At 35.7% G+C, this 27170-nt stretch overlaps 1 protein-coding gene across 2 annotated transcripts in view; it reads right to left on the bottom strand.

Moving 5' to 3' along the window:
• Positions 1–267: 267 nt before the first annotated feature.
• The window catches only part of LOC149535017 (putative rhamnogalacturonate lyase B), a 193134-nt gene continuing 166231 nt past the window's right edge, over positions 268–27170 (bottom strand). For both annotated transcript variants that reach the window (XM_089807207.1, XM_089807208.1), the window contains 2 exons: positions 763–889; positions 268–659 (listed from right to left, as the gene is read on the bottom strand). In XM_089807207.1, the coding sequence (XP_089663333.1) occupies positions 417–659; positions 763–889 (370 nt within the window). In that variant the 3' untranslated portion in view covers positions 268–416. The remainder of the gene's footprint in view (positions 660–762; positions 890–27170) is intronic.

Genomic DNA, 27170 nt, shown 5'->3' with positions numbered 1-27170 from the left:
TCACTATCATTTTAAATATGTATTTCTTTTAAATCCTATTTTAAAATTCCTCCTCATAAACAACTTCATATATTTGTATTAACAAACACTTGAAATGTTAAAAACTAATGTCAAACATTTTCCTTCTAAATTAAATTTCAACCTCAAAACCTACTCAAACAAATCTAATTCCACAATCAAAATTATTTTGAAAGTATATTCTAGCTGTTTATTCTTTAAGGAGAAGTGAGGATTTAAGGTCTGCAATACTCTAATTATATTGAGTGATTCAGGTCAAGTGGTTTAAGTTTTATATTTAAAAATAAAAATTTAAGAATTAAGGGATCCCTCCAAATATTCAAAGATATCTTACTCCCGTCAAAGGTTTTCCTTAACCATATAATTTATGTTCATTAATAAAATTTGATCTTGATTCCTTAATATGACACATTGGGCTCCTCTAATCGTATATAATCATACAAAATTCCATTAAATGGTCCTGTGTTCACACTCTGCGTGAGGAATATTGTATTATCCCCATATACCAACCAATGGGGATCTATTTGCATTATAAGAAGTTGGTAAAATCCATGGATTCCATGTCGAGCTATTGAATTGTCCTGTCCAATTCGAGGAGTCTCAAAATGAGGAGGATCTGCTTTGGGATCATTGCATCGCACCTTGCACAATTCGAAAAGGATAATAGAATTAAATATAAAAAGATCAAATTATACCTTTAGACATTTCAATGACATAAAGCATGTGGTAGAGAGATATAAATACCTGAAGAATAGAACGTGTTGAGGATGCAATTGATATAAACAATGTATAAAACCCGATTTGAATAACTGTGCTAAGTTGAAATTTGATTTGCCATGTAGTTCCTTGATATGTCCCATCATTTCTCTTCCTAGTATTAAAAAATTATTATATATTTAATCTAAACCCAATAACATTAAATGGGTAAATATATAAACAAAATCTTATTGAAACTCATTCAATTCTATATGCTACCATACCAAATTGAAATATTTCAATAGTAGACAATAGAAAAATCCACTCTTTAACACTTAATAGTTCCACACTCCATACAACATTTAGAATCACTTGAAGATTTCATGGTCATGGCTACCTTTCTCTATTTTTTAAATTCAATGAGATAAATTATTATATTGTATAGTTCTTATTGATAAAAAAGTGAATTTCTCATTTAGAAAAGGATAAGTATAAAATGCTAGAAGTTTTGTACAAAGGGGATTTCAAGCTATCTTGTGGTTCCTAAATTGTAAATTTGTGTTTGCATATTCAAAATATTTCCCAAGACCTTACTTTAATATCTTATTCTTAATGATCATTTATTTTTTGATTCCCTAATATTACTTCTTTAAATCGACCACACAACTTTAAGATGTCCATTCATGTACTTTACAAAAAAATGATAATTTTCTTTGAGGTTTATTTCATATTTATTATTAGTGGACACTGATTTACATGTTAAGCTTACTTAGGAGTGAGAGAGTACTGATGAAGCCACGACTCATTATTTACTTTGAGTCTTAGTATTTAAATTTGCATCAGACATTTAATATATGTATCACTGTTTGTTCTCATTATGCATAAGATTAAGAAAGATGGCAATATTTTGTCTAATCCCACCTCTCACCTCTCATCTTGCCTATATAAGCAAGGTCTTTTGTTCACTGATATTCATATTCAATGAATATTATATATGTTGCCCACGTATTAGCCATGTCACATTTATTTGTCACATGTTGAAATAAAACCCTCTTTTTGTAAACAAGTCTCCAGTGTGAACCTAGAAGTTAAGTTGTTCATTAGTTTAGAGTCTCCAGATCCCTTCCTCTTAAAAATTTTTATCGTTAGCATGAACCTCAGGTTGAACATGAACTTTGAACACAATGTGTTTAGAGGTTCATAGTTCATTGGTTCATGGGTTCAAAGTGTCGGATCAGTTTAGATGTAAGTTAAATTGTTGATCAATAGACCTTGTCGCTCATTATTGGAGTTGAACTTTGAACACTTTATGTTCAAGTTCAACAATACACTCGAAAGAGTTTTGTCTTGTTCTGAGCATCAGTTCCAACATTTTAAGGCCCACAAACTTGAACATTGAACTGTTACTAAGTAGTTCAATTGTTCATAGTTCATGGGCCGAGAGGTACTTTATGCCAAAGACATGAGTCCAAGCAAGTGGCAATACGAAGGATTTTTCTTTTCTTTCTGAATCTCATGGGAAAGATACACAAATTGGTAATTGAAGGTAATGATGACTAGGTATGTTTCGGTGTGTGTGAAATTGAAGGAATGATTAATGATGGAAAGTACCTTGTCTTTTCAATTATGCTCTTTACATCTGCATGCTTTTCCCTCTAGGTTGCGTGCCATAAAAGACTATTTTCTTTTCTTTTTTTGCCTTAACTATTTAAGGTTTAAAAAAATTATGTTTTTTCTAGAGATACAAGGAGATAATAGTAGGCCACATTATCAACAATTCCTATACAACCAACATGGTGAGTCCTCCATTTTTAAATTTATTTTTCTGTTGGTTGTTGTTTCTTTTCTACAGATTGATTGCTTGTGTGTGCATTTTCTAGGCGTGCTGTTAGTCAATCCCAAATCCTTCAGGGGTGCCTTTTGCCCCAAATTACTTGAGAACGAAAATCTGTCGGCCATTACTAGTTTTCTACCCAAGATTGAAGATATATATATTCCTAGCTAATGAGGACACTGGCAAGTTAGTGGCTAGATTCTCCAATGCAAAACCTGGGTCAATATCTGAAAAGGTCTTAGGGAGTGAGTTGTTGCAAGCCTCTAGTTTTCCTGATGCTATCCCCTACCCGAAACTAGTTCTAGTGTGTTGTGATAGGTATGATGTTGTTGAAAGGTGTATCTGCACATATAGTGGTGAAGCTTTGGTATATTTGAACATAGTTGTTGTTATGGGTTCGTTGAGAATTCCCCTGTGAGAGGCTTATGAAGATTGGACTATCAACTCTTCCTACGCCCAATTCACTACAACGCCAAAGAATACAATACTATAATTGCCAAGGGTTGGTTACTCAAGCCTGAAAGAGGTGGTCCCCGTCTTCCATGAAATTTGACCATAGAGCACATGATCCCAAAAATTAAAGATATCATAACCCTGCTGAATAAAGTGAAAGGGAACTCTCATGCCTTCCATTGGGAAAACTAGATGTACTTTTTCATCCAAACTATTCTAAGAAAGGATAAGTTTATTGATTGGGTTGGCATTATAGCAACAAGATTGCAAGAGGAGATTTCTCAAGTATCTGCAACCTCTGGTTTTTATATGTCATTATATATGTTTTACATTCTAGCATATCGAAGAGAATGGAAAGGCTTACGTCACCAGGTGTGGAACCATGACATGCCCATTTATGAATACTACCCCTTATTACACAAGGATAAAAACCCTAAAGGTTTTAAGAGTGTTCAAGATACCTTTTTGGCCAAACTAGTGTTTGAACTCTAGGGGAAAGAAAACATGAGGTTGGTAGAGGAGACAACTCAGTTGGTCAACATTTTTGGTAGTTTCTTTATTGAATTTCAAAAGCTCACTTACTTAAGGATTGGAGGATATGAAGGGAAACCTTTAAGATTGCCCCAATATTGCCTTGATTGTTATGCGTTAATTGAAGTATGCAGGCAACTAACAAGGTCGAGAAAAATTGTACATCCCATAAAGGCTTTGGTTACACCTTTGCAGTAGACGTTGGATATTACAGATGCAAGTCTTTTCAAGATGCGCTGAGCCTAAAGGTGAGGGTTAAAAATATGGACCTCTAATTTTATGCCCCTCACTCCAATTTTGATGGTTAGGAGTTTGCATCAAAGTATTTTGAGATGCGTTCATCTTTCTCTCATGTTCCTCAAATTGAAAACTACTAGGCATATTGCCAAGATGATTATGAAGCTAGGAAAATATTGTGGTTGAGGCTTACTTTGAAGGAAATGAAGGATTTCAATCTACAACTTGACATCTTAGGAGTCCTTGAAGAAGTTGACGAAGAGGTAGTTGATTCGGTGTATATTGAACAAATTGAAGCATACTCCCTGCCTGTTGTCGTTTGATCAACTTTACAAGAAGATGACTTACAAGCCATAACTCTACCTGTTATAACCAAAACTAAACAATGGCTACAAGCAAAAGACGACCCTCACTGAATACCCTTAACGTCCAAGACACATCTGCTAGCCCTAGTTCAACTCATCATATTGAAGACACTAATGAAATTGTGCCCTCTCACAGTGCAAGTTTGTCGAAGCAGAACATTGAACCTGAAATAATTGTTTAAAGTTTAGTTCAAATCCCTCCCTCGGCCAAGTAGACTCGTTCACACAATAGGAAGAAGTTGAGTTAGTAGAAATCTGTCAAGGAAACTTGTACGAAGCCTATTGAAATAGTTCTGAAGAAGAATTCAATAGTTGAGAGCTTGAGTAACAAAATGGATCAAGGAAGCAAGGAAGTGGTTGAAAGGGCTAATACCTTGAGTTCAATGGCCCTCAACACTTCTTCTATGTTTCAAACACCTCCTCCAAAGGATAGTTCTTTGGTTCCTAATTGGTTTGACTTATCAGTAGGCATCAAAAGAAGTCTGGTTTGTGGAACCCTCCCGGTTGAGGATACAGTGAGAAAATGCTTTCGAAAAAAACCCTAGAATCAAGAAGCCAAAGGTTGAAACTATACAATACATTGATAAAAAGACCATACATTGGGTAGTAGATGTTCTAAAGTTGGCAGCTGGTAAGAGTTTAGATGAGGTACTTCCTCACGATTATGCTGTGGAAAAGACCACCCTTGGTCCCACCTCTACGTCTGCAAATATGAAGACATGGAGTGTTGACAATTTGAGGATCTCTCATCGTATATGGAAAGACAAAAGGGATAAGAAAGCACTCAAGCTATCTTTGCGCAAAATGGCAGAATATATTCATTAACTTCAACATCCAGATACAAAAACCCAACCAAACACAATTTCTGTAATTGATGTTACTTTTACCACCAATAAGGGCTTCATTGAACAGGTAAAAAGGGACTGCTCAGTTTCTCATGCCTATAATGAATGGTTGAATGCGGCGAACACTCAAGCAACTAGTTATTTCTCCCATTTCACCAACACCAAATCCAAAGCAGAAAAGCTAATGAACGCTCTAGAATTTGAGATGAATGCATGTGGCTCTGAAAAGGTAAAATGGGATAAATGCATCATTGACATTTTAGAAGTTGAGGAATATGGAGTGAGTAGATTTCTGGCTAAAACATTTGGAGCCAATTTTAGCACGAATTTCTTGATCATAGCTCAAGCTAACCTTGAATGGAGGAACATCGTAATTGAACAATCTCTGGATGAATGTGCCGAGTTACAAAAAGAAATGAATTGTTTGAAGGAAATCTTAACTACCGACATCAAAGGTATCGATGTCAAGATCATGGAAAACACTGACCAAGAGTGTAAGACTTCTAAAGAAGTTGAATCGGCTTTCCTTTCCAAAATAGGGGCATTGGAATAGGTGAAAGAAATTGTTGTTAAGGATCTTACCATTGTCGCCAGGGCTGATTTGATGATGATTTTTTGTGCTGATCACCTGGACACACAGGATAAGAAAGTGGAGCACGTCAATTGAATTATGATAATGTGGAAGTTGTGCCTAGAGCAACCTAGAGTTCCTTAGCAAAATGAATTGATGAACTTTTTGGTTGTCCACAAAGCATAGAAGGAAGCTGGCTACAATTTTCCTATGACGCAGGAACATAATGCTAATGTTGGCAATCTTATTGTTAATTAGTTAGGAATCTAGGGGCCATGAGCCATAGGCATTTTATTTTCTTTTGGTTAAGGTTTTTTGAAGACTTGGTTTATCTAACCGTTGGCAACTCCTTAAGGAGTTAGTTTCTATAACTGTTTCAAAAGCCCTGCCTGGCTATTTTGCTTGTTTTTGGTTAGATCCCTAGGGTTGACTCTTTGAATGCATAAGTGCTGATAATAGTTCCTTTTTTAATATAGTATTAATCATTTTTGGTGGCATTTTGATAGTAAATTTATGGCATCACTCATATGATTGTATGGTTGTTTGATTTGGTTGTAGTTCATATGGAATTCAATCTCACTATGATGACTTCTTTTCATAATTCGCTAAAGTAGTGCATGTATTTATCTTTACAGATCAATAAGTTTGCTCAGAAATCATAATAGCATTTTGATATATGTCGTGTGGCATAAGTTGTGGAATAGTTATCCTTTGAATCTACAACATTCTTTTGTGTTTATAAGAGGATGTTTTTACTTCCTTATATTCTTTCAAGTTAAAAGAACCATTATTCAAAATTCTTTTATAATAAATTATTTTCATGATTAATCTTTTAGAAAGGGAGTTGTGCCTTCAAATAGAGATAGTCTTTTCTTTCCTTTTTGAAGTGATAATGAGATTCAGTTGTGGCAAGTTAGTTTTTCTTTTGTTATTAAGAGGTAACAACTCTGAAGAGGGAAAAACTATTTGCTAACAATTTTTGGCAACCCTGCTGGGGAGATAGCTTGAAAAAATAAAATTAATGGTCTTACCCCATTAAGTCATTTTCCCTGTTCTCCAACGAGGCTTAGGTTTTGATAATACCCAAAAAGATATCATCTCTGACCTAAACTCATTGGCCTAGAACATCAGAACTAGTACTGAACAATACCTATGGGTTAACCAAGTCCTTGAGAAGGAGGAAGAACGTGCATAACTAATTGGAGGTGTATCCATAGCCTAAGAAGTAGCAGTGGTAGAAAGATTAGTTCAACAACCAGAAGTAAATAACAATAATCTAGTTCAAAGACTAAATCCTTAAATTTTAACTTAAACTAGCTAGCTAGGAGTAAGTAAACTCACGATGATAAATATAAGGGCTCCATATATGAATCTTATGATTTTGTAAAATTGCAGAACTTCGCCCCTAACCTCACCCATACAAGGAAAAGAATAACAAAGTGTAGGAGTAGACTACCTTCCCTTGAAAGGCCCACTCCAGTTACTACAATCCTACAAGCCTTAGTAGAACCTGGAACCCTAATTCCAACGCATTTCAATGCACAACCAGTGAACTTCATACTACCATACATGGTTGCAAACCCTTGGGGTGCCCAAGTAGGACCTCTTGCCGTAGGAACTAATCTTGATCCTCTTCCAAAGGGAGCTAGGGACATCCATCCCAAGTTCAATATTGATGGGAATAAATTGACAGATGAACACTTGAATGCATTTAACACCGCTTGTGGGGTTCTTCCAGTTTCTACTAAAAATGTACTAGTCAAGTTGTTTGCTCAAACTTTGACCGAAGTTGCTACTGATTGGTTTCATCATCTCCCGAATGGAGCCATTATTGGCTCGCCCTCTACGAGGATTTCCTTCAAGGCAACATTTTAGGCTACTGATGATGAGCATACTTTGTTGTTGCAATTGTCAAAGCTCAAGAAATAGATCCACGAGCCCATGCATGATTTCATAGCAAAGTTCAACAGGATCCTCAACAAAATCCCTGCTACAAAAAGACTTAATGGAGAAAATAGGAAAGGTTTATTTGTTAATGTCATGCTGCCTGACATAAGCTTCCCTCTAAGGTGTGACAAAGTAACATACATTGACGCACTGCAAAGACTGACTATTGAGTTAGAGAATGATCTCCTTGCCGCATGCAAATAGAGAAAAGATATGCAAACTCTGAATTCATAGGCATCCACTTCTGATTCAACAAACCATCTATTTTAGAGGTTGTTGAATGATGTCTCAAAGATGAAAAGAAAAATGCTGGAAACAGGGGCACCGTACCATGATATCCCTAGGAACTTCCAACATCCTAAGGTAGGAGGAAGACAACCCAACATGCTACCAAATAATTAGAAATTGGCTATTGAAGGTCCCTTAGGTAAGAGAACAAATATGTGTATCTTCTATCTTACATATGAACATGATGGGCTTTCTTGTCCGGAGATGATACGTTATCAACAATTGCAGGCCAATAAGGAGACCATAGAAGAGGTGCCCATAGATGAAGAGTCTTAAAGAGGACTTGGTGACTCTGTAAGTTATTTCCTTGAGTATGAATTTGACTTAGAACGAGGTGGCCACATTTACACTACTATTAAAGATCCTTCATGCATAGTGCTTACTATAAGTAATTGCAATGACAAGTCCCCCACTAGTCAATCCTCCTCCATACTTGCAATCAAGTGGTGCAAACAAACATGAAAGTGCAAAGAGGAGTTCAAGGTTCAAAGGAATCATGTTCAGGAGGTGAAGTTCTTAAGAAGGCCGATTTTGAACCCACATTTGACATTGTTAAATTTTGTAAGTCCTCAAAGATTCAAATTTCTCGTTTTGATTATTTGAAATCTAATCCCAATGAGCTAGATAAATTGATTGAATATGTTAAAGGCTATGTCCCTTCTAGTTAGCTCAACATAGCAACTTAGTGGTAACTGTCAGGGTACCCATTAAACCCATAGAAGAACCTAAAATAAAGAAGTCTTTCATTCATGTTGAAACAACACAAACTTGCTCAATAGTTGAAAAACGTAACCCATTTTATGTATCCCTATTTATCCATGGTCATAGATTGAGCAATTGTATTATTAACTTTGGAGCTTTTGATAACATAATGCCAGCTATAGTAGGCAAAGTGTTGGATTTACACTTGACCAAAACATTTTGTAAATGTTATGCTATGGATTCCAAGCAAGTCCAACTAGTGGGTCAGATCAAAGACGCTTAAGTTTCCTTAGCCGAAATCCTTGACAAAAGACTCAAATTGACTATTCTAGTTGCCGACACCCCAGCTAGCTATGGCATGCTTTTGAGCATAAACTTTCACAAAGATTTAGGTGGGGAGGTTAAATTAGATTGGTCTTAGGCCACTATACCTATTGGGGACAAAAAGGTTATTTTGAAGCTAGGAAACAAAGCCAAATACACAACTTTTCCATCTGAAGATCCCAGGTCACATATCATGTATAATGAGATTGATTTTGCTAATTATCTTGTGCTCTCTAAAGAAGACATTGTAGGACCAAAAGAGCTGATAGATGAAGAAATATAAACGTTAGAATTTGATGGCAATTGCGCCTTAGTTATTTTTGGAGCTAGAGTTGTTCTCATTACGCCCTCTAGCAAGATCATTCCAAAGGCTTTTAAGCTTGACTTTGAAAATACGAATAACATTGTTGAATACGAGGCAATGCTTTTGGGTATTGAAGAAGCCGAGAGGAGAGGAGTTAAAATACTGAAGTCTAAGGGAGATGCTAAACTAGTTGACAAGAAAGTTTGAGACATCTTTGTTGTAAAGAATGTGAGGCTTAAACATTATAGAAATAGTGTGTGAGATGAGCTAGAAGGTTTTGAAGCCTTTTCCATAGAATCCATGCCTAGGGAATACAATGCTACAACAGATGTATTAGCTGGTTCAACCTCTCTAATGATTTTGCATCTTGATTTTTTTTGACAATGTATACCATTGAACTAATCCATTGCCCTAGTAGTGTACTAGACAATGCGACCTCCTGACAAGTTTTTGACGATGACTTACATATTAATGCATTTCTCCAAGGATCCAGGCAATTTCAATCTTTTCATCCCTAGGGTTTAGGTCATGAATGTCAGAAAACCTCTTTAGAAGCAAGGGAGGGTTGTGATGATGATATTGTTCAATTGAAAGGTAATCACATTCTCAAAGGATTGGTAACCTTAGAATCATTATTTGATAGGAAGGGCTATTGTTTCAGTAAGAATACCAATATAAAGGAGGAACTTGTAGGGGAATGCGAGAAGATCAATATTGGTACTGAAGATAATCCCAAATTGGTTAACTTAGGTAAGTGTTGAAATGAATCTGAGTAAGGAAGATTCTTATGATTACTGAAAGAGTTTGGAGATGTGTTCGAATGGTCTTACAAAGACTTAAAAGACTTTCAACAAGGAAAGTTTAAACATCAGATCCCTTTGAAGCCAAGAGCGACTCCTTTTTGCCAAAAATTGAGGAATTATAATCTTAGGGTAGCCAATGTTGTTTTCAAGGAAGTGGATGAGATGTTGAAAGCATGTATAATACACCTGATTCATCACTCTACTTGGGTAGCCAATATAGTCCCTATTTGAAAGAAAAGTGGAGAAATTAGAATTTGTGTAGATTTTAGAAACCTGAACCAGGCTAGCTTAAAAGGCAATTTTTCCTTACTGCATATGGATTGCATTTTGCAAATGGTAGCGAGTTTAGAGATGATGCCCATGCTTGACGGATTCTCGGGATACAATCAAATCAATGTGGCTCCTAATCAACACAAATCCAACTTCACTACTCCTTGGGGTACCTTTGCCTCTAGCAGAATGTCATTCAATCTTATCAATGCGGACGCCACGTTCTAGAAGGCTATGAAATCATCTTTTAGGCATTTGTTGAACAAGATAATAGTCATATATACCTAGATGATATGACAGTTTTCTCAAGGAGGAGAAAGAAGCATTTGCGTGACCTGAGGCTAGTTCTTCAGAGATGCAAAGAGCATGGCGTTTCCCTTAATCCCAAGAAATTTGTATTTTGTGTAACTGAAAGGAAACTTCTAGGACACCTTTTGTTGAAGGATGGAATTAGGATTGATCTTGAGCAAGTTCAAGCGATCCAACAATTATGTATGCCTTCTAACCGCAATGGCAATCACTCTTTCTTTAGGGAGATCAATTTCCTAAGAAGGTTTGTACCTGATTTTGCTAAAACTACCAAGCCTGTTGCAAATTTGCTTAGTGAAAAGCTAACTTATAAATGGAGCAATGAAGCCAAGAAAGATTTTGACCAAGTGAAGGTTGCTATTGCGAACACTCCAATTCTTACTCACCCTGATTAGAAGAAATAAATTATTATGCATTGTTATGCTAGTGAGCATATCATGTCTGTCATTATGTTGGAAACTGATGAAAACGGTTATGAAGTTTCGATATATTTCATGAGTGTCCCTTTGAAGAATCGTGAATTAAGATATTCATTCACAAAGAAGCAAGTCTTTTCAAGAGTAAAGGCAATAAAGCACTTCCGATATTATATCCTACACTCTCACTCCATAGTCTTTGTTCTGAGAACAACTATAAAAAGTGTTCTTACTCAATAGGAAGTTGTTGTGAACAACAGAGCAGCTTGGGTCTCAAAGGTTCAAGAATTCGATTTAGAAATTAAGCCAACAAAATTGGTGAAAGGGCAAGGTTTATGCAATTTTGATTGCTGAAAATACAGAAAGAGCTAAAGAAGTAGAATCATTGGCACTGTTCATAGGCCTGGAGGACAACTGGTTCTCAGATATTACCTATTACCTTACCTATGGCGAATGTCCCAAGCATCTAACTGGAAAAGCAACAAGGAATTTGAGGTTAAAATATGCCAAGTATGTGATTGTTGATGATGTTCTTTATAATAAGGGTTTGGATGGTATGTAGGACTAATATGTGTAGATAAGGACCAACAAGATAAACTCCTTCATTCCTTCCATGATAAAGCTTTTGGCAGTCACTTTTCCTCTACCATAACAGCTTTCAAGATACTAAGAAACGGGTATTACTAGCCTAGAACATTTGCAGATGCTTATAAATGGGTAGGTAGGTGTGAAAAGTGCAAGTTATTTTCTGGTAAGCCTAAATTAGTAGCTCTCCTGTTAAGACTTCTTGTTATGGAGGAAAATTTCAAACAGTGGGGTTTATATTTTGGAGGACCTCTCAACCCAACTTCTAGTGTAGGGCATACTCATATTTTGACTGCCATTGACTATTTCACCAAATGGGTCAAGGAAACTCCTGTAAAAAAGACTACTTTAGAGTTGGTGAGCAAGTTTTTGATAGAAAATAACTTGGTCAGGTTTGAAGTCCCAAAAAAGTTGGTGACAGACAATGCTCAGAATTTTTCTTCAAGGGAATTGCAACTTTTCTATTATGACAACAAGATTTGTCTTTCTCATTCTTCTGATTATTTTCCACAAGGAAACAGACAAGCCAAGTTCTCAAATAAGAACCTAGTCTCTATCATGAAAACATTGGCGAGTGCAAATGCTAAAGACTGGCACAAGAAGCTTTATGAAGCATTGTGGGTGAACCACACAACCCCTAAAAGAGCGATAGGTATGACTACTTTTGAACTAGTGGATGGGATTGAGGCTTAGTTATCTCTCCCTCTTGAACTGGCAGCTATCAAATTTCAAAAGGTCATTGAAGACAAAGTATTCCATGCTGCTTTGGAAAAGTGAGTTTGTTATCTCATAAAGGTTGAAGCAGATAGAGAAAAGGTGGTTGACCATATAACTTCCCATCAAGTGCGGGTTAAAAAGATCTTCGATTGTAGAGCAAGACCCTAAAAATTTATGGAGGATGACAAAGTGTTGTTATGGGATAAAAGAAGACAACCTAAAGGGTCACATGATAAGTTCAAATAACTCTGGAAAGGTCCTTTTAAAATCAGCAAGGTGATGGGAGCTAATTCTTTCGAACTAGGGTATTTGGATGGAACCGAAATGCCCCTGTCATAAAATGGGCAAGCTTTGAAGCTTTATCAGCTTTAGTCGTATCATTTGTATATAACAATTTTTTGGTGTCTTAGTGCAATTTTTCTTCTCCTTTCTATTCTAGCTTAGTTTTATTCTAGTTGTTAGTTTGATTATGAAACAAGAGATATCTAAACTCCTTTTCAGTCCTTCACACTCTGAATCCCATGTTAGAGCCAACTGTTACACACATATAAGCCACATCACATCTATTTGTCGCATGTCAAAATAAAACCCTTTTTTCCTAAACAAGTCTCCAATGTGAACCTAGATGTCAAGTTGTTCATTAGTTTACAGTCTCTGGACCCCTTCCCCTTAAAATATTTCATCGTTAGCATGAACCTCAAGTTGAACATAAGCTTTGAACACAATGTGTTCTGAGGTTCATAGTTCATTGGTTCATGGGTTCAAAGTGTCAGGTCAATCTAGACTTAAGTTAAATTGTCAATCATCAGACCTTGTCGCTCATTATTAGAGTTGAACTTTGAAAACTTTATGTTCAAGTTCAATAGTTTACCCGATAGAGTTCTATCTTGTTATAAGCGTTAGTTCCAAGATTTTAAGGCCCACGAACTTGAGCATTGAACTGTTACTAAGTAGTTCAATTGTTCATAGTTCATAGGCCGAGAGGTTCTTCGTGGTGAAGACACATGTCCAAGCAAGTGGCAGTACAAAGGATTTATCTTTTCTTTCCGAAGCTCATCAGAAAGATACACATTTATTGGTAATTGATGATAATGATGACGAGGTACACTTTGATATGTGCAAAATTGAAGGAGCGATTAATGATGGAAAATACCATGTCTTTTCAATTAGACTTTTTACATCTGCACACTTTTCCCTATAGGTTGCATACCTTAAAAGATTGTTTTATTTTCTTTTTTTCCCTTAGTTGTTTAAGGTAAAACAAATTATGTTTTGTTTGGAGATATAAGGAGATAGCAATAGGCCACAGTATCAACAATTCTTATACAACCAACACGATGAGTCCTCCATTTTCTTTTTGTTGGCTTTTGGTTTTTTTAATAGATTGATTACTTGTTTGTGTATTTTCTTTTGGTCATTTCTCTGCTTTTTGTTAGTCAATCCCAAACCCTTCATGGTTGCCTTTTTCCCCAAATTACCTGAGAAAGAAAAACTGTTGGCCATAAGTAGTTTTCTACCCGAGATTGAAGATACATTCCTGGCTAATGAGTACATTGGCAAGTTAGTGGCTAGATTCTCCAATGAAAAGCCTGGGTCAATATTTGAAAAGGTCTTAGGAAGTGGGTTGTTGCAAGCCTATGACTTTCCTGATGTTATCCCCTGCCCATAACTAGCTCTAGTGTGTCGTGATAGGTATGATGTTGCTAAAAGGTGTATCTTTACATATAGTGGTGAAGTTTTGGTATATGTGAATAGAGTTGTTGTTATGGACGCATTGAGAGTTCCCCCATGCAAGGTTTATGAAGATTGGACTATCAACTCTTCCTATGCCCAATTCACTACCAATGTCAATGAATACAATAATGTAGTTACCAAGGTTTGATTACTCAAGCCTGAAAGAGGCAGTTCTTGTCTTCTATGTCCTTTGACCAGAGAGCACATAATCCCAAAAATTAAAGATATCATAACTGTGCTAAACAAAGTGAAAGGGAACTCTTATGTCTGCCATTGGGAATAATAGATGTACTTTTTCATCCAAACTATTCTAGGAAAGGATAAGTTTATTTATTGGGCTAACATTATAGCAACAAGATTGCAAGAGGAGTTTTCTCAAGTATCTGCAACCTTCGATTTTTATATGTCATCATACTTCTTGTACATTCTAGCCTGTGAAAGATAATGGAAAGGCCTAGTTCACCAAGTGTGGAACCAAGACATACCCATTTATGAACATTACCCCTTATTACAGAAGGATACAAACCCAAAAGGTTTTAAGAGAGTTCAAGATACCTTTTTGGCCAAACTAGTGTTCAAACTCCTCGAGAAAGAAAACATGAGGCTATAAGAGGAGGTAGCTCAGTTGGTCAACATTTTTGGTAGTTTCTTTATTCAGTTTCAAAAGTTCACTTACTTGACGATTGGAGGATATGAAGGGAAACCTTTAAGATTGCCCTGACATTGCCTTGACTGTTATGTGTTAATTGAAGTATGTAGACAACTGGCAGAGGTCGAGAAAAATTGTTAAGTCTGAAAAGGCTCTAGTTACACCTTTCTAGTAGAAGTTGGGCATTATAGATGCAAGTCTTCTCAAGATGCCCTAAGCTTGAAGGAGTTTAAAACTATGAACCTCTCATTTTATGCCCCTCGTTCCAATTTTGACAGTCAGGAGTTTACATCAAAGCATTTTGAGATGCATTCATCTTCCTCTCACGCTCCTCAAATTGAAGACTACTGGGCAGATTGCCAAGATGATTATGAAGTTAGGAAAAGATTGCGATTGAGGCTTAATTTGAAGGAAATCAAGGATTTCAATCTACAATTTGACATCTCAGGAGTCCTTGAAGAAGTTGACGAAGAGGTAGTTGATTTGATGTTGATTGGTGAAGTTTACAAGAAGATGACTTACAAGCCTGAATGCTACCTATGATAACCAAAATTGAACAATGGCTCACAAGCAATAGACAACCCTTGTCTTGCCCTAGTTCAACTCATAATATTGAAGACACTAATTAAATTGTTCCAAAAGTTTTTGGGGCCTATTCTAATGTAATAAAATAAGAATAATGATATCTTAGGGTTGGTCGACTTCAATTTTTAGGGCTAAATTTCTATAACCTTCTTAGGTGGTGGAAAATTGTTTATATAAAGAAGACTTGTAGGGTTGTCTAGGAAAATTTTAGATATGATATGATGGCTCTTGCCTACATAATTTTATGAGGAGAATACCCATTTGGTTTTGCATGTTCTATTTTAGAATATTGTAATTCTATTTTATTGAAGATAATAAGAAGCTCATTTTTTGTTCTTGCAAATTGTTGTTGTTTCTATATTCTATTGTGTGTGCTTCTGTTAATATGGGGAGTACCCTTCATCAGTGTGGAAATAAATTATGGGATTGGATAAAAATAGAGGAGCACAACTAAAAATAAGGGCAAACCTCATGTTTAAGTAAGATTTAAAGAAATAGAGGACCCATATTTGAATTTAGGAATCCTTTAAGTGTTAATGAGATCCTACAATAGAAAACACACTAAGGTAGGTGAAAAATTATCATTAAATTGTACACAAATAAGGTGCTTAAAACATAGGACGATACATATTTAAATGTGTTAAGGGGGAAATATTAAATGAAAGAATTCAAGGAAAAATATGAGAAGAGTATTCATAGAATAAAATAGCAAAAAAAGCATTTAAAAAAAGAGCGAAAAATCATTTGTATAAAATTAGGGCAAATATATTCCCGGAAAAACATAGAAAAAATAAATCCCAAAGCAATAGTAAAAGGCAGAAAAAGGCAATTTTTCAAAAATAAAACTACTTAAAATTTGAGGAGAATAATTTTATTTTATTTAGTCCCACGTGCATTAGTGAAGATGGTCTACTTTCTTGGGAGTGATATAAAAGAAAATTTATGGAGCTCATTTTGCATGCTTGGTTGAATATTGCTATTGCTTATGTTTTGATTCTTGAATGAGATTGTTCTTCTTCATATTGGTTTGTGAGGATGGAAACCCTTGCACACAACATTCTCTACATTGTTGAGAGACACAATCTAGAGAATTGGAAGTGGCTTCACTGCATGAGTCACATTGGAGACTATTAGGAGTTATTCATAAATCTTCAACAATGAATATTATAGATTTGATTTACATTCATAGTTGTGAGAAGTTTTGAGAGATTGGAAGGTGTGTTAATAACTACATATATTGTTATTACTAAGTAATAGTCCCAATTGTGGCATTTTGGTGATGTATTAATGTGCAATAGAGTTTGCAATCCTTTGTATTTGTCGATTGTAATTGCTACAAACATCTATATTCATTCCCACCAATTGGTTATGTTCAATTTACACTTGTAATTTGATTTAATCATTTGGATATTCAAAGTTTACATTTTTATTTCAATTTCAAGTATAAATTTTGATTATGTATAAAAGATTTTCAACATATTATTACTATTTTTTTCAATATAAAAATGCTCTTCAATTCTGTTATAGTATCTCTTCGAACATTAAGAAAAAAATGGACTAGAATAGGGTTACATATTATAATGGTATCATAGCAGGTGTATCTTTCCATCATTAAAGGTCTAGTAAGAAAGATGAAGACTTTAGAAGACAAAATTCTACAAGGGCTAGTAGAGTTGAAGGAAAGTTGCCAAAGACAAAATAATTATATAAAGAGTTAGGAGAATATACATTACTTGCATTAGCTCTTGGGTGATTAAGATTCATCTTTAAAAATAAACTAAAAGAAAATGAAAAAGATTCTAATGACAAACAAATCAATGAAGAGGTTCGCATCAAATCATTCGAATGGAGCTAGTTCCTTGTTATCTAAAGAAACTGCAATAGAGTTTAAAAACACCCTTTGGATATGCATGCAACTATTGTTTTTGAGTTTGTGCATGAACGGAAAGAAAAAACAATAGACTCGTGATTGAGTTCAAATATTCCACTAATGATAGTTTAAATAAATACACATTGGATGATCATGCACAACCATTGGAGATGAGTATTTATGATGACATAACTGTTACTGAGTCTGCAAGCGACTCTCTAACAAAGGTAAGCACTCATGATAACAACATAAATAATTTTATTTCTGAACAAAGCAATCAACCTTTTAACACATGGAATTTGGGAGTGTTGGCACCTATATACAATGTGTTAAAGAATGATGAAGTACAATGATTCTCAGCGTACGGTGGAAGTGAGATCACCGTACAATAAAGTCTACCATACTTAAACATGCATTACCAAGTGTCTATCGTACGATGGTGAAAATGGAGTACGGTGAGTGTGTGATGAGTATGGTGGGGATGCTCTCAGCGTGTCAATGAGTGTTATTGAATTGTTCTGAAGTGACAAGCATCCACGTGACCGAAACGTTCTGGAGGTGATAAGCATCTACATGATCGAAACGTTTCAAAGTGACTAAGCATCAGTGTGATCAAAATGTTCTGGAGTGATTGAAGCATCTGAAACATCTGCATCACCGAAGGCATTTGTTGTGACTAACGAATAGTAGACGATTCTATAATGTAACCATTTCTTTATCAAATTTTGCAACGAATTTGCAGGATGTATTAATAGCTGCAAGATTCATAAAGAAAAAAGTTGTTGGAAATCAGGTTGATTGTAAGGGCCAGTTGAGCCTGTGAGAAAACAAAATTTTGTAGGTAACTTGTTACTGTAATACAACATTGCTTGGATTTTTGTGGTGGTGGACTTTTTCCCAAAATGGTTTTCCATGTTAAACTTTGTTTTCTTTGTCTTGTGTCTGATATGTTTGATGATTTATTTGCTTGCTTATCTCCATTTTAAATTTGTTGTTTCTTATTTCCATTTAATTTGGCATTCGAAAAGCGCTTACACACTGTTGCTTTCCTAACAAGTGGTATCAAAGCCTGGCCAGTTGTGTTATCCTTGTCAGGTAGGGTTTGGTTTTTTGTGTCAATTTGGTTTCAATGGGAGTTGTAATTTGTTGTTTGTAAATTGAAATGACGGGTACATCAAGACGAGTGGACATTGAAGAGTTCAATGGCACCAACTTTGAGTTGTGGAAACTTAAAGTAGAAGATTTGCTAGTTGATTGAGATTTGTGGATTGTCACGTCTGACATTAAGCCTTCAAGCATGAAATAGGAAGAATGGGAACTAAGAGATCGAAAGGCCAGAGGACTAATAAGGTTTTGTCTTGCAAACTCAGTTTTATTGAATGTCCATGAAGAGAGAATTGCACATTCCTTGTGGAAAAAATTAGGAGACATATATCAGGGAAAATCTTTGGTAAACAAGATTTTCTTAACGAAGAAATTGTACTCCTTGAAGATGGAGGGAGGAATGATTGTGGCAAATCACTTAAACTCATTTAATATGGTGATTGCATAGTTAACATCTATTGGTGTGTCTAGTGATGAAGAAGATCAGTGCATGTTACTTTTATGCACATTTCCTGATTATTGGGATCATTTGGTAACGACAATTAGAAGTACGATTACCAAGTTGAAAATGGACAAAGTAGTTGTTGCACTTCTGTCAAAGGAGATGCGAAAGAAGTCCTCTGAGGTGGCCAAAGAAGCTTTGAGTGTAGGAGACAAATCTAAGGAAAAAAGGAAAAATAAGGACACGAAGTCAAAGTCTCAGGAGTGATTTGCCACTCCTAGAACGAAGTCCAAGGTGAAGTGTTGGAAATATGGGCGGAAAGGTCATATCCAAAGGGATTGCAAGGAGGAGAAAAAAAAGAAGAAGAAATGTACTTCCAACACTAAGTCTTCCCAAACTGACATTGATGCCTTCGTAGCAGCCTTGGAAATGCCTACGATTGATGATGTATGGTTGGAGGATTCAAGAACATCATTCCACATGACATCTCTCAAAATATGAACCCTACAATGGTGGAAAGGTGTTCTTGGTGAGCGATTCCACACTGGAGATCATTGAAAGAGGACGAGTCGGAATCCAATTGCACAACAACAGAGTAAAGGGAATTGATGAAGTACTTCACATACCTAGTTTTGCTCGAAACCTACTTTCTGTCAGTAAGTTGAATGTTGTTGGGGTCCAAGTAACATTTGTCCATGGTGGTTGCAAGATGAATTGAGGATCTATTGTTTTAGCTAAAGGTGAATGCATTGGAACACACTATAAGTTAGATGCCAAACCTGTAAGCTGTAATAGTGTCTCTGTGAAGTCTTATAAAATTAATATGGCAACACATGGTGTAAATGCGATGGAACTTAAACATCCTATAGAGAAAACAATGCTCTAACATTATAGGCTTTGTCATATTGGTAGGAAAGGTTTAAAAACCTTGAAGAACAAAAACTTGGTTGAGGGATTGGTTGATTGTAACCTTGAATTTGATTTCTGTGAACATTGTTGTTGGGATTAAAGATAGTGTAACTGAGAGGGGGGGTGAATTAGTTACTTAACAAAATTTAATCACAGATTCCTTAGATGCCTTGAAGATTTGGTTACTGCTGATACTTGGTAAACAAATGCTGTAACTCGGTAAATTAAACTATTACTTATCTTTAAGCATTCATACATGTAACTGAAAACAAAATGAACACAAGAGACACCGGATTTAACGTGGAAACCCAATATGGGAAAAATCACCAAGTAACTAGTCACCAATTTTTCACTCTTCTGAAGTGAGCCCTGTTAGGAGCCAACCCTGTTAAAGATTACAATACACACTATTAGGTGTAACCCTGTTAGAGGATTTAATCACCCTGTTAGGAGTGGCCTTGCTAGAGGTCTTTAGAACAATTCAATTGAACTGTCACCTTGTTAGAGGATTTACAAGATGGCTGTTAAACCAACTCTATTAAGAGATTTGAAATCACTATTACAATAGTTAGAAAGCAACAATGAATTGACCTGAACAAGATGCAACTGAATTTGTTGGATACAGGTCTCTGTTCAGCATCATTAGATCCTCCTTGATCAAATATGACTCTGCTACTCCTCAATGATCTCTGATCATCCTTTAAATACGCTTCCACAATAATCAGTCTTCATATCACATTAGCTTCTCATTCCTCCACACATTTATTTTTTTGAATTCGCAACTTGACCTTTTACTTATACCATTCAGATTGTCAAGTCGGCTCATTTACATGTTACATTTACCAATAAACCATTCATCAGTCGGCTATAGATATTATTCTTAAACAAATAAACATCCTTTACTGGCCGACCCTGCTCGGTTAATACTGCTTCCAAGAATTTCCAGAGTTAACCTTCTTGACTCGGTTAACATTACAATATCTTAAAATCCTTTGGCTGCCGAGTTTACTCGGTAAGAACTGCTTTTACCAAATTACCTTTGATGACTGAGTGAGCTCGGTAAGAACTGTTTCTGTCATATTTTCTTCGATTACTGAGTGAGCTCGGTAAGAACTGCTTTTGTCATATTTTCTTCGATTACCGAGTGGGCTCGATAAGAACTAAATTTCTTTGATTACCTTGAAGGCTCGGTAACCAACTGTCTACTTGGTAGACACTACAAACTATCTTTACTAACCTTTTGGGCTCAGTAGACACTGTCTATTGCCTTCCTGACCTCCTGAGCTCGGTAGACACTGTCCTTTTCTTTGTTGACCTTCTGAGTTCGGTAGGCACTATCTGATGACTGATATGACATTTGTGTGACATCAAAGACAACACACAATTGAACAATTGTATCCAACACATTGTATCTATGGAAAGAAAAATCATGTTCAATTTTATTCTAGTTCTCAAAAATCTTCTGGTTTGTTGGACTATATTCATTCTAATGTATTTGGTCTTATTGATGTTCCTTCTTTGTCTAAGTCAAGATATTATGTATCATTTATTGATGATTATTCGAGAAGAACATTCATTTATTTTTTGAAGAACAAATCATAAGTGTTTAGTCATTTTAAGGAATTTGAGAACCTTGTTGAAAATCAAACTGGAAGAAAGATTAAATGTTAAAGGATGGATAATAGTGATGAGTTTTGCAATGCAAATTTTGACAAATTCTGTGTAGATCATGGCATCAAGAGGCATAAGATGACACCTTATACTCCGCAACAGAACAAAGTAGCAGAAAGGATGAATTGGTCATTCATGGAGAGAGCAAGGAGCATGTTGGGAAGTTCTGGTCTTGAACAAAAGTTTTGGGCCAAAGTGGTGGCAACAATGTGTAACATGTTGAATCGTTCTCCTACGATAGCACTAATTGACAAGACACCTATGGAAGCATGGTCTGGTAAGAAGCCCTCATTAAGACATTTGCATGTCTTTGGCTATGAGGCATACACTTATGTAGTGGGTAGGTCAAAGTTGGATAACAAAGTAGTGAAGTGTATCTTCATCAAGTACAATATTGGTGTGACGGGACACAAATTGTGGAACCCTCTCACTGAAAAGGTGTTGTACAATAGGAGTGTTATCTTTCGTGAGATGAAAGCTAACTAATTAGAGCAGCTAGAGAAGACTAAGAAGAGAAAGGAAGCAATTCAAATCCCTTTAGCTTCTAGACGGGAGGTATTTCATACTTCAAATGAAGCCGAGAACGAGAATCCAAAAATACTTGAGAATGAGGATGAGGAGAGCTCAAGCGATCATATAAGTGAAGAAGAATATGATCCTAAACCTCATGTTGAACCTCACGAAGCTTCACCACAGGAAGTGAGGAGATCACTCGGGAGAGACGGCAACCTGATAGGTATGGTTATTCACTAGACAGGTTTTCTTATTCTATGTTGAATGTTAATTGTGCCTATGCTTTGCTTACGGATTTTGATGAGCCTAGGACTGTCAAAGAAGCAATTAATATGCCAGATTTAGATTTTTGGTTGTCAGCCATGAAGGATGGAATGAAATCTTTGGAGAAGAACAAACCTGGGATCTAGTACCCTTTCCTAATGGGAGAAAGCCTATGGGATGTAAATGGGTGTTTAAGAAGTATGATCTAGGTAGAAGGATTGACAAGTACAAGGAAAGATTGTTTGCAAAGGGGTATTCTTATAAAGAAGGGATTGATTTGGAGAAATATTTTCTCCTGTAGCTAAGCTAACATTTATCAAATTTTTGTTGTCATTTGCAATGTCACATGACTTTGAAATTGACCATATGGATGTGACGATGACGTTTCTTCATAGTGATCTTGAAGAAGAGATATACATGTCCCAACTAGAGTACTCTGCAGAAAAAGGTAAAGAGCATTTGGTATGTAAACTAAAAAAGTCTCTGTATGGATTGAAACAATCACCTAGAATGTGGTACCAAAAATATGATACATATGTTTTGTCTTTGGTTTTTATGAGATCTAAATCGGATTGTTGTGTGTATTATAAAGATGAAGGTGATTAGATACTTATTATTGCTCTATATGTAGATGATATGTTGTTTATAGGCAATAGCAATGAAATGATTTTAGAATTAAAATCTCAATTGCCCCTGAAGTTTGAAATGAAAGATTTAGGGTCAGCAAAATTTATTTTGGGGATGGAAATAAAAAGGGATAGTGTTGACAGAAAGCTTTGGCTTAGCTAGAGAAAGTACATTACCAATGTTTTGGAGTGTTTTAATATAACTGACTGCAAGTAACAAGTAGTTCCAGTATTACATGGAACTAAGTCGTCGGTCAATGACAATCCAAAATCTCTTTATGAGATTGAAGACATGAAGTAGGTACCTTATGTATGCGATGGTCAGTATGAGATCAGACGTTGTGCAAGCAGTGGGAGTATTGAGTTGGTTTATGGCAAATCTGGGCAAGTTACATTGGGATGCTGTGAAAAGAATTCTGCGATATTTGAAGGGTGCGTCATAGTATGCGTTATGTTATCAAGGTAACTCAATGAGATCTAACAGATTGGTTAGCATTCAAGGTTATGTTGACGCGGATTGGGCTAAGGACATTGACATGAAAAGATCCATCAGTCGATATGTATTCATGGCAAATGGTGGTGCTATCAGTTGGATGAGCAAATGACAAAGTGTAACTGCATTTTTGACAACTAAGGCGAAGTATATGGCATCTACTCATGCATCTTAGGAAGCAGTTTGGCTTAAGCATTTGTGTTCTGATGTTGGCTATGATGTAGCAAAAATTACAATTTTTTGTGACAGTCGGAGTGCAATATGTTTGGTGACGAATCCTACTTTCCATGCCAGGACAAAACACATTGATGTACAATATCATTTTGTTCGCGACATGGTTGAAGATGGAAAGGTAAATCTAGAAAAGATTGACACTTAGGAGAATGTTGCAAATGCATTAATAAAGCCAGTGAACACACTTAAGTTCAAATGGTGCACAAGCTCTACAAGTCTTAAAGCCCCTCACTTTTGTTAGTTGTCTTGTGTGACTTTGCACTTCATCAAGTGGGAGATTGTAAAAGGATGATGAGGTACGATGATTCTCACCATATGGTGGAAGTGAGATCATCATACAGTAAATTCTACCATACTTAAACGTGCAATACGAAGTGTATGTTGTACGGTGGTGAAAATAAAGTACAGTGAGTGTGTGACGAGTATGGTGGTGATGCTCTCAGTGCGTGACTGAGTGTTACCAAAACGTTTCGGAGTGACAAGCATCTGCGTGATCGAAACGTTACGGAGGTGATAAGCATCAATGTGACCGAAACGTTTCAGAGTGACTAAGCGTTCGCGTGACTGGAACATTCCATAGTGATTGAAGCATCTGAAACATTCACATCACTGAAGGCACCCGTTGTGATTGATGGATGGTAGACAGTTCTGTAATGTCACTGTCTCTTTACCGAATTTTGTAATGAATTTGCAGGATGTATTAATGGCTGCAAGATTCATAAAGAAGATAGTTGTTGGAAATCAGGTTGATTGTAAGGGCAATCTAAGCCTGTGAAAAAATAGAATTTTGTATGTAACTTGTTATTGCAATACAATGTTGCTTGGGATTTTGTAGTGGTGGGTATTTTTCCATAAGGGTTTTCGACGTTAAACTTTGTTTTCTCTGTGTCTTGCGTTTGATAATTTATTTGATTGCTTATCTCTGTTTTAAATTTATTGTTGCTTATTTCCTTGTAATTTGGCATTCGACAAGCATTTTCACACCGTTGCTTTCCTAACACAATGGAGATCTTGCACAAGATGAATTTCATTCTAATTGTGATAATGTTCAAATTTTATATCATAGTGCAAGTATGGAGGATAGCATTGATGATTGTGATGAAGATCTTGAAATGAAATCTGATTTATATTTGCATTGGGCTGACTTAAAGTAGAAGTTTAGGAGCTTTGATGATTTGGATCCACAATATATTGTTGCAAATTATAATGAGGATGCACACAAGAGTTGGGACAATCTTGGAATCATTCATGAAATGTATAACATATTTATTTTGTTATTCATCATAGAAAAAATTATGTTGATTTGAATAAATGTAATTGGAAGAATCAATTTGGGGTGTGAAATGAAAACCTATTGTTTGAGTTGGGTGTAAAGAAGACATATGACAATCCACTTTTGATGTTGGATGATGGGACAACTCTTGGTTGTAGTGTTGCACTTGCTGAAAATAGTAAGGTGTGGGATCCCAAAGAAGATTCAAGATATGAGTTGGAGTTAGTTTGCAGTCTGCTATTGGTTTACATTATGAAATGATTGGTTACTCTCCTTGGAAACCACCAAATGAGATATGCAAATAAGAAGACAAATTGGTAGCTCTTAAGGAGTATTATGACATTGGGAGATGTCAGTTCTTCGTGGGATGTATTTGAAAGAGCTAAAATATAAAATGCTTATTTTATTGATTCAAAATTTTTGGATACATTCGGATACATACATAATTGATACTTAATATTTCACATTGATATGTGAACAACTTTACATAACCTCATTTTCCCTTACAAAAACTAACTATGGGAATAACTTCCAAGCAACTATATATCTAACTAATTTATTTATTTAAACTAAACTTAGAAACTAACCTAATTAATGTTAATAAATCTAACACTCCCCCCTTATTACATTAATCCAACATATCTAACATTCTCCCTTATTAGAAACTAACCTAATTAATGTAATAAGTCCAACAATTCCCCCCTTATTACATAAATCCAATAAAAGTGAAAGCCTTCACCAATATTATTCCTCTGGAAGCTTTGATGAAGCTCCTTCACCAATCCTTGAAAGTAGATTTTCTCTCTACAACTTCAAATTGCAAATCCTAATCCTGAAGTTGCCCTCATATCCCAACTTCAAACTACAAATCTTGAAGTTGTCCTCATAATAAGATTGTTTCCACCTCCCTTACACAATGATACATAGTTCCTCCAAAGTTTCACATCTCCATGGAGTGTGCCTGATGCCTCCTTTGGTGCTGCACATGAGACACCTTTCCTTCGAAAGTCCACATCTTCTTCGAGTGTGTCTAACGCCTCCTCAAGTGTCGTAGAAACAATCACCACTAATATGTTTGCACATGAATGCCTTTCCTTCCAAAATTGACATCTCCTCCAAGTGTCTCTAATGCCATTCTTCAAATCATGCCCCCTAGCCCTCATTCCATAGAAGGACAATCACATAGCCAAGCCCCATCTTTTCTTCAGGGACACAAATCTATCAAGTTCCCTCTTATCTTTAGGGATGTGTTTGCCAAGCCCTAACTTTACAGGGACACAAATAGGTGCTTCTCATGCAGTAATAATCTCTATGCGAGAAGCTAGCTTGAGATGATAAAAATCCTCCAGCCTCCATTGCCTCCAACCTCCTATTTTATTCACAAAAAATAGGGTCTAGTCATCCAAAATCCATTAAAAGCACTCTTCTCCCCATTGATCAACCCGCTCTAATACCAAATTAAAGAGCTAAAATATAAAATGCTGACTTTATTGACTCAGATTTTTTGGATACAATCAGATACATACATAATTAATATTTAATATTTCACATTGATATGTGAACAACATTAGATAACCTCATTTTCCCTTATAAAAACTACCTACGGGAATAACTTCTGAGCAACTATATCTAACTAATTTATTTATTTAAACTAAACTTAGAAACTAACCTAATTAATGTAATAAATCTAACAGTATTGATTCTTGGATATTTCTAACATTTCAAATTTTGAATGGTTTCCGAAAATTGTTCTTGAGCTTGCTAGAAATTTCATTACAATAAGGAAAGGTAGTTTCCAACTTATTTCTTATGTGCATTTTGGGAAAGGACATAAATATGACATCTACATACTTGGAAAATTCATTCTTTGCATTAAGTAATGTTATATATAATAGTAGTCATTCTCTACGATTGGATTTGAAGACTACTATTGCTCCTTGCAGTTACGTTTTAGTTATTTTTATGGATAGGCTACAAGTGCACAAAATTCCATGATGTGTTTTTTTTTTTAGGAGCATAGAGTTATGTTGTGCAACTTTCAAGGAATGTTGAAAATCATAATTATTTGGGTATCCGTGCATTGATTCCCAACAAATGATGATGAATTTTATTCTAGATGGTTGGAGTGAGTGTTGGATGGATGATAATCAAAATTTGAGAGTTGATATTGTTAATCCATTTCTTATTAGTCTTCTTGCTATTGCAATTGTTTATTACAAATGGATAAAAGAGATTTAAAGCAAAGATTGAGTCATGGATACTATGGCCACCCTTGGGAGTATTCTTTAGCAAAAAATAGATCACTTTTTTTTAGTTTGGAGGTTCATGTTTGGTTGCAAATTAGTTAATATATTTTTGGTTTTCTCACATTCAAGGGAGTTGACACACTATTCTTTGTCAAGGCAACAAAGATTCTTAGTTGATGATTTCTTGGAGGTGTTTTCCAAGAATGAGTATTTGCAACTTTGTATTTTTCACACATGCTTATACATAAATATTTCATTGTTTACCCTTAAAGTTGGCATGGAACAAGAAAAATTCCTATGTGTTATGGTTCATCTCTTAGAGTCATTGAAGTTGTAAAGATA

This window comes from Cupressus sempervirens, chromosome 10 (genome assembly GCF_028749045.1).
Source record: "Cupressus sempervirens isolate cs-2001-9-10 chromosome 10, ASM2874904v1, whole genome shotgun sequence".
NCBI lineage: Eukaryota > Viridiplantae > Streptophyta > Pinopsida > Cupressales > Cupressaceae > Cupressus > Cupressus sempervirens.
The sequence above is the reverse complement of the archived record's forward strand: the minus strand, read 5'-3'. Positions and strand labels throughout refer to the sequence as shown.